Source organism: Pygoscelis adeliae, unplaced genomic scaffold (genome assembly GCF_000699105.1).
Source record: "Pygoscelis adeliae isolate BGI_AS28 unplaced genomic scaffold, ASM69910v1 Scaffold117, whole genome shotgun sequence".
Lineage (NCBI taxonomy): Eukaryota > Metazoa > Chordata > Aves > Sphenisciformes > Spheniscidae > Pygoscelis > Pygoscelis adeliae.
Window position 1 is genome coordinate 5,456,548 of NW_008825270.1, and position 10,148 is coordinate 5,466,695.

At 43.6% G+C, this 10,148-nt stretch overlaps 1 protein-coding gene across 1 annotated transcript in view; it reads left to right on the plus strand.

The window, feature by feature from the left end:
* AMBRA1 (autophagy/beclin-1 regulator 1) overlaps nt 1–10,148 on the plus strand; it is a 127,158-nt gene that overhangs the window by 93,265 nt on the left and 23,745 nt on the right. The window contains 1 exon segment of the mRNA XM_009329748.1: nt 5,282–5,421. Coding sequence (XP_009328023.1) covers nt 5,282–5,421 — 140 coding nt within the window.

Genomic DNA, 10,148 nt, shown 5'->3' on the forward strand with positions numbered 1-10,148 from the left:
TGAGTTTCCCTACCCGCTTGTGCCAACTTTCTCTTCTCCTCCAGCTTCAAAACATGTTTTTTCTTTCTTGAGTGCCAGAGAGGAGAAGAAAGGTCCCACTCTGCCAAACAAGTAGTGTTCAGCACTCCTCTGCCTTCTATTGCTCTCCTTAGAGGTGGGAAGGCCTTGAGCAAAGAGACGGCTGTGTAGATGATGTGGTGCCTCTGCTTTGGCCAGGCACAGTGCTCCTTGGACCAGGCGAGTGGTGCAGCACTGTTGCCAACTGGCAGCAGTAGCACAGGCTTGGGGCAGCCTGCTGCTACTCTGATGACTGACAGGATCCTGGCAATTGCCCTGTCCGGCTTATTAATGTTGGCACACTCCAGAAATGGAGGGGAAAGGTGGAATTTGAAGAGCGTTATTAAATAGCAGCAGCTTCCCTGGGATAGAGCGGGAGGGGAAGAAGGGAAATGCTAGGTCAATAACTAGGGCTTTGCAGAGCAGAGGCTTTTTGCTAAAAAGTTTTCTTGCCCCTCCAGGGCAGGTACAAATTAACTGTCTAGCTCTGTGCTTATGTGTTGTGCCCTGGGCCCCCTTCTTCCCACGTAAGTACAGCAGCTTGATGGCGAGGAAGAGATCATGGGGAAAGATTCCTTGAGGCTGTTGATTGTCATGCAGTCTCTCCTGGCTCTCTGCCATAAGTAAATATTTAGTTTAATACCTAAGCAGTGGCTGTGACAGGTGCTACAGTACTGATGTGCCAGCACTGACAAGTTGGAGGGGGAGCAGCAGCAGTGGACTTGAGGTGGCCCTTTGCACTCCACATGCAGCTTGTTTGCTGAACACTTCGAGGGCCTATTTTTTTTTTCTTTTCCTCATGCCTTACAGCCCTGCTTTCTCTGAGCCATCTTCTCCCCTGCTGAATTCAACGTTGAAGAAGTGGCTGTGAAGTGATGAAATGAGCTTTAGGGAGTTCAGTAGATGATGTACCTGCCCACTCCTGTTCAGGGAGGATGGAAAAGGCACGCCAAAGAGATAAGTAATTGCTTCTAGTGCAGTCTTTGAAAATAGAGAAGTCCAGACATAAATTACTCAACCAAATCTTTCCCCACACTTCATAGTTACCGGGACGTAGAATGGAAGCAACCAGCTGTTTCTTTAGTGAGTATTGCTTTCCCCTTGTGAGAGTCGCCTTTTGTGTGGAAGCTTAGCTACCTAGACAGTTTTGGTATTTCTAGAGGAAGACTTTTTATCTTGCTGACATCCCCTGAACTCAGAGGAGAGATGGAGTCCCTGAAATGACAGAATACTTCTGGAATCTCCTGTGAAGTGTGGGGAGATCAACAGAGACAGGGTTTTCCACAAACATAAGCACAGGTCAAGCAACTGTTCTGTGTAATTCAGGCTGGGTTGAGTGGCCTTATAAGGGAAGGGGTGCGACCTTTCTTGCCTACTGAAATGGCATTTATATGTTTATGTTGTTGCCAAGAAGAGAACAGCTTGCTATACTTACATTGCCTGTTTGGGCTTAAGCTTCCATAGGGATGTTCTGAAGCTCCCACTCCTCAGACTTCACAGTGTTTATAGTTAGAGAAACTATTCAAAACTCTGTTTCAGAACAGCATCTGGAAACAAATGCAACTGCCAACTTCATAAAATGCTGAATCGCCACATCAAATGGTGTGGCTGTATATTATTGAATTAGTAGTGTAGTGATGCTAAGAGCAAGTTTGACATTGGTTATGAAGAGCCTGGAAGCTTTCTGTGGCTGCTGGCAGTGATTATGGGCTGATAAAGTGTGATGCAGTATGATATCTGTCCTAAATGAAAATGCCACCCTATTAAAACTAAACTCTCTGGAGGTTGTAGTAGTGTGTGGTGGGCACCTTAAACATTAGTGGACTTTTACAACAGTGGTTCTAAACTGGTTCCTGAACCCTTGGCCATCAACATGGCTGTTACACGTGGCCTGCAACTAGTCTGTGGACCAGCCCTAATGAAAGGGAACTGGTGAATTATCAACTTTATGCATTTGTATTGCTAGTTTTAAGAGTGTTTGAGGGTTGGCAGCAACCTCTTGACCTAGCAGCTGGAGAATCGTGTTAGTGTAGAATTCCTGTAATAACTTGACTATTATTCCTAGAAGTTCAGAACTACAATCCCACTGGCAAAGAGGTGTGGTCACTCTGTGGTGTGTTTTCAGGCTGGCTACTCTGGTTGAAATATCTCAGTAACTTTTTATAAGATTTAGCAATGGAAACAAAAAGACAAAAAAAAAAATCTGAAAGGAACTAGCTGTGATCTGTGGAGAATAATGCTTCCTGGCAGGCTTCTGACCTTCTTCTTGAGAGGGACCTGCCAATGTTGAAGGAATTTTAATTTTTTTTCCACTGTGTGGATAGAGTAGGGGGTCTTGCTAATGGATGCAATTGCAACAGCCAGTCTGTATGACTGCATCAGATTGATTAGCTGGGTTCTGGTTACTGCTGCGAGTGGTGATTATGCCAGTACAACTGCTTTCTCTTTTTATGTACTAATTACCACACGCACGGATGTCATCACCCTTAACACTGCATGGAGTTGTCCCATTAGTGTGGGAGTGGGAAGCAGCAGGGCAGGGGAGCTCTTTGGCATGACAAGCTGTTTAGAAATGAGTGGAGTGAAGTGATGAAGCAACTATTCTTATGCGGAATTTTTAAGCCATCTCGTCTTTGAGATTCTGCCCTCAGCCAACATTTTTGCAGGTTGTCAGAACCAGACCCATGTTCTTGGCAGCACTTTCCATGGGGTGCTATTTACTGCAAAGCACCTGGATGCTCAGCTGTAGCTAGCAAGTCTCCCCCCTTGACAAGCCTGATTGCGGAGCCTGTGGGACAATGGCTGTGCAAGCTGACCTGGCAGTGGACGAGAGCTTGCGGCGAGCCCAGAGAGGCAGCTTGTCTAGCTGTGATACCTTGCAAAGCCATTCTCAGGAGAAGAGAAACCATTTGTTTCTGACTTGCCAGAGAAGGATATTGTGGAAAACCCTTGCAGTTCTTGAGAGATTTGGAATGCTTATTTTATGAATTTATGCTCCCAGCTCTGGCAGACCACTCCCTTTCCTCCTCCTCCTCCTCCTCCTCCTCCTCCTCCTCCTCCTCCTCCTCCTCCTCCTCCTCCTCCTCCTCCTCCTCCTCCTCCTCAAAATCCAGTCTCCCCATCTCAGAGTGCACCATAATCTCCATGGTAACAGGTGTTACCATCGTACATCTGATTTTTCTTTCCCCCCTGTTCTTTTTCTCCCCCTGCCACTCCCCCCTCCCCCCCCATACACACAGAGCAGGCAAGGCAGGAAGGGAATGGGGCAGACATGATAGAGATGGGTAAGAGCTAGATAAACCCCTAAGGGCCTGTTTCTTCCATCCAAACACCGAGCTTCTGTGAATACACTAACTGCTTGAGTGATAGCCAGGGCAAAGAGTGACCAGCTTCTGTCATACAGAGAAGTCCTCAAGGATGTTTTCTGCTCTAATGTGGCCTCCTCAGAGGAGAGGTTAAATGTGTTACTGATGACGGGAAATAATGTAGCTATGTTGTTTTGCTCTGACTTACTTTGTTTGCGTTACGATGGTCAAGATGAAGGTTCTGGGTACTAGCTATTGGAGGGCATACAGTTAAGTGGTCTCTGCATCAGACTTCTCAAGTTAAATTGTCAACCAGACAAGATGTGGGGTGGGCAGTAGAGCTACAGAGAAAAACAGGTACGTACGCTGTCGTGCTGAGCCCCAGTTTGCTTTGCTAGCTGATGAGTCCCCCCCTAATGAATTCTAATTATTACTTCAGGCCACCTCAGCAGTGCAGTAGTGGTTGATCTGCATTGCCATCTACCTTTATCCTGTATCCTGTGTGTTCCAGCACATCCTCATTCCCTTCCCCACATCCTGGTCCAGCACCATCCCCTTTTCTGAGGAGTCTAGAAGAAAGGTTTTGTGATGGATCAATGGTTGCCCACCAGAAAATCTAATGAAAATGTATCTTTCACCTGGGACTTACCCCATTGAAAAATCTAGATTTGAAGTCTGTTACCTGCAGTGATTACAGGTTTAAATCTTAGGTAAATTTCTGCAGAAATTCTGTTAATGATTTGGACTTGTAAATGCAGTCTTCAGTCCTGCCCTTCTGAAGCCGTGATGGAATGTGCTCTGATGGCCCAGTCCACTGAAGCAGCTTGCTCCTGTTTATTCCTGGTAGCCAAACCGGTTCATTAATTCATTACCCCACTTTCCACTTCCCATGCCTTTGTTTTTATGATCTACATGTGTCATATTTTCTGGATAAATGGAGCATTGTCAGTATACCCAGTTCTTGTTGCTGGATGGCAGGGTGCAGGAAAGTATTGTGCTGTACAAAAGACATTAGCTCCTTGGAGTAGAAGGAGTGTATCTGCATAGGTATAATCTGTTCCACTTCATCGTTCTTGCTTTTCAAGCACATATGCTTCAGAAACCAAGCCAGTGCAGACCAGAAAGCAGAGCTTGCTATTGGTCCTTTGTGCACAGGGTTTTCATTCACCTGCATTAATGCATCATTTGGGAAGCACTGGCTTGCAGCCGTGCTAACTAGCTGCAGTCTTAGCAGCTCTTCAGCTTCCTACCTTACTGCAGGTAAAATGGATGGTATTGGAAGGGGACCTGAACTGAGGGATTTGTTACTTGCGTACTTGTGTTATTCTCATAATCTCTGGATTTTGATTTTCCTTTGTGCGTTGTTGGTGTGGGGGTTGGTCAAACTGAAACATTTTCAGGAGGCTGTTTAAATGTTTAAAAAAGGAAAGAACTGTATATTCTTTTTGCATAAAGTTTGGTTTGCTTAATAGAAACAATAAACTTTTGATGCTGAAAGCCCATGTACTTGCCAGTTTCCTGTTCCACCCTAGTGAGTTAAGATGAAAGGTGAAAGCCAGAAGAGTCCCAGTTGTCTTGCTTTCTAATGACTATACCACTGGTCCCCATCACTTTGTTTAATTAGTTTGAATAGAAGGACTGTGCAGCCCACTGAGTGATGCACAGACTCTCCTGGGGTCAGAATTTCCTCTGCTCTGCAGCTGCGTGCCAGTCAGTCTATTAAACACTGAGGGGCACATGTATGTGCATTTCTAGTAGCTGAGTATTCTTGCTGCTGGATTAGTGGTTTCTTGCAACATCCTGTGAAGTGACATGTCTCCTTGGCCAGCTGTGCTGCTGCAGGGAGATTGAACATTTGTTTGAGCCTCCTTGCCTCTCCTGACTTGTTACTGTCAAGTAACCTCCTGTTATTGTTTCAGAGAGTTTTCAACGTTCTGTACCCAATGCCTGCCGACCAGAGAAGACACGTCAGCATAAACTCTGCTCGCTGGCTGCCTGAGCCAGGCCTGGGATTGGCATATGGCACCAACAAAGGGGACCTGGTGATTTGCCGACCAGAGTAAGTGATTGCTTTATATGGAGTTATAACTGCTTTGGCCGTTCTGTTCTTAGGGCAGTGGGGGTAAGATCGCTTTTCACTGCCTGGGGCATTGTGCTTGAGGGACCCAAAGAACCCAACTCCTAATACTTGTTTTGGACTGCCACAGTGTTTACCTGAGTCTCTTACGATCAATGTTTGTTTTGCTGATTATAAACTTCTGAGGCTGTTTGAAGTGCATCTCATTAGCTCATTTTATTTCCCATGTCTTTCTAGGCTTTCTGAATCCTTTATTTCACGTATGTCTGGTGCAGTGTCGTTCAGTCTCTCTGGATTTATGGATTTCTAAAACTTTCCAATGAGAACAGCAAATTTGAGCTGTTAGTGATATGCTTGCTTTCCTCGGCTTTCATGGACCCCTTGGAGTCCACCAACCAGGTTGAAAGCTGCTGACCTAGACTTAATGAAATACTTGTTACAGTATTCAAGCATGAGATTCTATGAACTGCCGAGATTTTTGCCATGATTATGAGCAAGCCAGTGAATTGTTTTGGTCCTCACTTGAAAGCCCAGTGATGTGACGTGTAGACTTTAGGTCTCATTTATACAATGCCATGAAGGGTGTAACTGTCCCTTTATAAACTTGCAATTAAACACAAGCTAATTTAGATGTGGTATGAGACAGATGATGACTGAGCATCAGAGCAGCGAAACATGGATTGCTTTCCGTGTTCTTGGGGAGTCTCTGCACCGTACTTTGTTGAGAACCTTTTCTCCATTGTGTTGTGCAAGTGCTTCTTTTGGAGCAGTGTTTCTTTAATGCTGCAGGAACACTTTAGGGATTTCTCTGCTTCAGTTATTTCCTGGTACTAAACTACCTTGGTATTCTTTTGTTATGCTTCACACATTGAAGTTCCTTGTAACTTAAAAGCTAGCAGCTAGAAGCTCGCAGCACTGCTGGTGATCTTACCACATGCATGTGGACTCCATCTGTTGTGCATGAGATCAGGCATGTGGTGCTTGAGGAGAGTCATGTGGTCAGTGTAGAACCACTACCTTGAATCAGAATAAATATATACAGTTGTAATAGTGACTAATTCAGTACAGCCTTCTGGTGAAATCTGGTTGGAATTCAGATTGGACCAATTTCAGTAGTACAGAATGCCAGTGCTCTTCAAACAGCCCTCTTGTTCTCTTGAACATAATCTGTCATCAAGGCCTTATTTATACATGAAGTTCTACAAGATATTATTATGGAATAAGCTATAATCACTCTCTTCCAGGATAAGTGGCTTTCTTCAAGAACAGTTGCTGTACTTTCTAAGCAGAAGAATTATTCAGGAATAATGGCTCTCTTCTTCTCAAAGTCTAGAGAGTTATTCTAAGTTATTTTCAGTATGGAGAAGTGATAAGATCTAGTCTACTGATTATGGCTCATGAGATGTACTTGGACGAGAACCCAGGGAAATTAAGTCTCCCTGGGGGTGGATGCTTTGATTGAATGCTGCAGAGTTGAGCTTCATCTGGCTGTCCTGGCTTGCCACACCCCACATTAGGTATCCATTCTGGTGCTTGCAGTTGCCCCAAGCTAAGTGGCATGTCTCTTCTTGACACATCACTAATTAAAGACACAACAGGAACGCTTTCATGGTATGTTATGGAAGTGAAGCACTGTCAGTCCTTCTGCAGCATTTCTGTAAAACCTTCTTAGCTCACCATGTTGCTAGGGCACTCTTCTATCTCCTTACTTCTATCCCAACATCAATCATGCATAATTCCAACAAAAATAAACTTTTTGTATACAAACATGAAACAAGGTGGCTGTAGAGGTGGGAGATTTATTGGTGGTTTGACAGAAATGCTTCAACAGGTTTCCTGCTGGTGGATTGGAGTGACTGATGCTTCTGGTGATTATTGCAGACCTCATAGGGACTGGTGGGTTCTTTTTGGAGCAGGACACCTGATATTTTCTGTTCTCAACTGCGCTATTTTATAGACCAACAACAGCCAGAGTGAATTAAAAACCTCTGCGTGAAGGTGCAGATATTCACCGAGCTGAATAATTTGGATTGAGGCTCTAACATCAGACACACGAATGAGTGAGGCTCTATCAGAGCAGAAGTAGCTTGCAGATGTCATGTCTGCCCCAGATCTACTCGGAAGATCCTCAGAAAAAGGAAAAATCCCAACATGTAGATGCCATCACAGTAGTTCTTGGCTTAATAGACTTGGTTTGAGGTTGGCATATCTGTTGACTTTAACTTGAGAAGTGAAGGAGAAAGATGAAAAATATTTGTGTAGCTTCCATACACAATAATACAGAGGAAGACAAATATTAAATAAAGGATTCAGCAATTGATAGAGTACTATGTAGGGGATAGCCTAGCAAACAGCAGGGATCAAGAAAACACTGTACTGCTGAAAACACCCCCACTGTTCTAACTTGGCAAAGGAAAACTGGTCAGTAGCAAACAACTGAGATGGTTGTAATTCCCTGGGTCTTTATTCCCATGTACAATGGAGGCATTTGAAACCAAGTACTACAGGGATCACATAAACAGGTTGGAATAGCAGCTATGCCTCAAATACAGGGTTTGAAAAGCACGTGCTTAGGGAAAATGAGTAGACTGGAAGTACAAGCTGACCAAAAAAAAAAGGCATAACTTGAAGCTCCATGGGCTCATAATGAGAGGCTATGCAAGTAGTCCTTCCAGAGTTTTAAAGAAACAGTAATTAAAACCAAATGTTTTGGGCTATATTGCTAATTTGGGGTAGCACTGATGGCAGTTTCTCTTGCAAATGGAAATGGGGAAGGTCAGGTTATGTTGGCAATCCATAATGTGAACTTGGTACACAGATTTATGGGCTATGTTTTGAAGGAAAGGAAAATTAAAACCATGGAAAGCGGGATTGAATGCATTGTGATTTGACTAAGGTGGAGTATAGCAGGTTGGATAGCTGTCCTAGAGATTTTTACATATTTATTTTTAATTAAAGGGTCAACTAAGGACTTGCTCCAGGTCTAATACCTCTGCATTTTAGTAAGGCGGTTCCCATGTTGGAACTACAATAAATCTAGTTAATTTGTAAAGAATTAGGATTAGAACAAGATCTGGTAAAGAGCAGATGAAGGCCTGGCTAAAGGAAGGAATACAGTGTGATTGAGAGCTGGACTCTATTACAAAAGAGGTCATAGATGGACTTCTTTAAGAACCTGTTCTGGGGCTGGTTATTACTGTTTGCACTAATGCCTTGTAAGGGTGCGCTGAATAAATTTGCAGAGGATGTGACATTAGCCTTGTCGTTGAAGAGAAAGATCAGAATTTCACAAGAACTGGATTGCCTTGAAAGTGACTGAAGCTATAGAAATGAGATAGAATTTAATAGTACAAAGTGCACTTAGTGACTAATAACACTGAGCTCAGTAGTTAAAATGACAGAGGAGGAGAAAGACCCGAGGTTTTAGTTGATCTTAGGTGATTGAGCCATCAATACATGAGGCTGTAATTAGTTCTAGGATGAGACACGAGATGCTTAACAGCAGAGATAGCAAAATGTTACTATCGCTGTAGAAGAAACTAGATACGTAACCTGGAATAGTTTAAAATTCGCATATCCATATTCGGAACTGCCTTTGAACTGGTACAGTAGTTGAGAAGAGCTGCTGGTGGGGTCAGTGGAGCACTTTTATCTAAGAAAAGCTGCAGCTTGGGGTCTTTAGCAAGGCTGAAAAGGAGGGCTAAGGAGGGGGTTATATAGCCTTCCATAAATCTCCAGGAAAGGAGAACTATTTACATTTATGGGGTTTTTTATTAGAGAACAAAGAGGCGTAAATTGACTATGACTAGGTTGTGGCTGCGAACTACAGAAGGGTGACTAACTAGCTGATTTCTGCAGTAGCCTGTACATTGGTTGGGTGGATGCAAAAGGCTTAGCTGTTTGGAGATGCAGCTTGGCTGGTTTGCAGAGACAGGTATATGACTTCAGTACTTGTCACTGGGGGTGGGACTGGACTGCTGAGCTGTGAGGCACTTTTTCAGTATTCTGAACCCAAGGTCCATGTCTAAACAGGTGTTGACAAGTTGGCTCTCAGGGCTGTTGTGCTGTAGGGAGGTGAGGTGGTGACAGCAGTGTTCATCCACACTTGGAAATGCACCTAATGGGCCTGAAAGAAGCCTGCAAGAGACTAATTCATGAGCCAGTACAGTAGCTATGAGGATAGAATAAATGGTTTTATTAGCCAAAGATATAACCCCTAGCAGGGTTGCGTTCTGGTGGGTAAATGAAAGAAAGAACGTTGTGTACCCACTTCCTTAGATTTCAGGGTGACACCCAGCTCACTAAACTGTGCTGCTGAAAAGCATCAGTTTGTTTGCTCTGCTTTTTATGTGATTAAATTGGAATAAACTTTTAATGTAACATCAGGAAAGCTCCTCCTTTCCCAAACACTCAAAGGCCAACCAACTTACGTAGTTTACTAATATGTTAGTTTGAACATGCAGTATTAGATACAGACTTGTATTGAAAACCCAGAGATCCTAATTGTCAGTGAATAAATACTATTCTGAGTAAGGATAATGAATAGCAAAGGTGGTGGAGCTGGTGTTCAGCAGTGTTTACTTGTCCTTCATGTGTTCTTTTCTTTTGCTTGTTTAGCTGCTGGTTTCACTTGCTTGCAAATAAACAAACTATCCATCTTAGAGCAGGTCTCTATGACCTGTTTAAAACTTTGTCTATTTTTCCTGCTG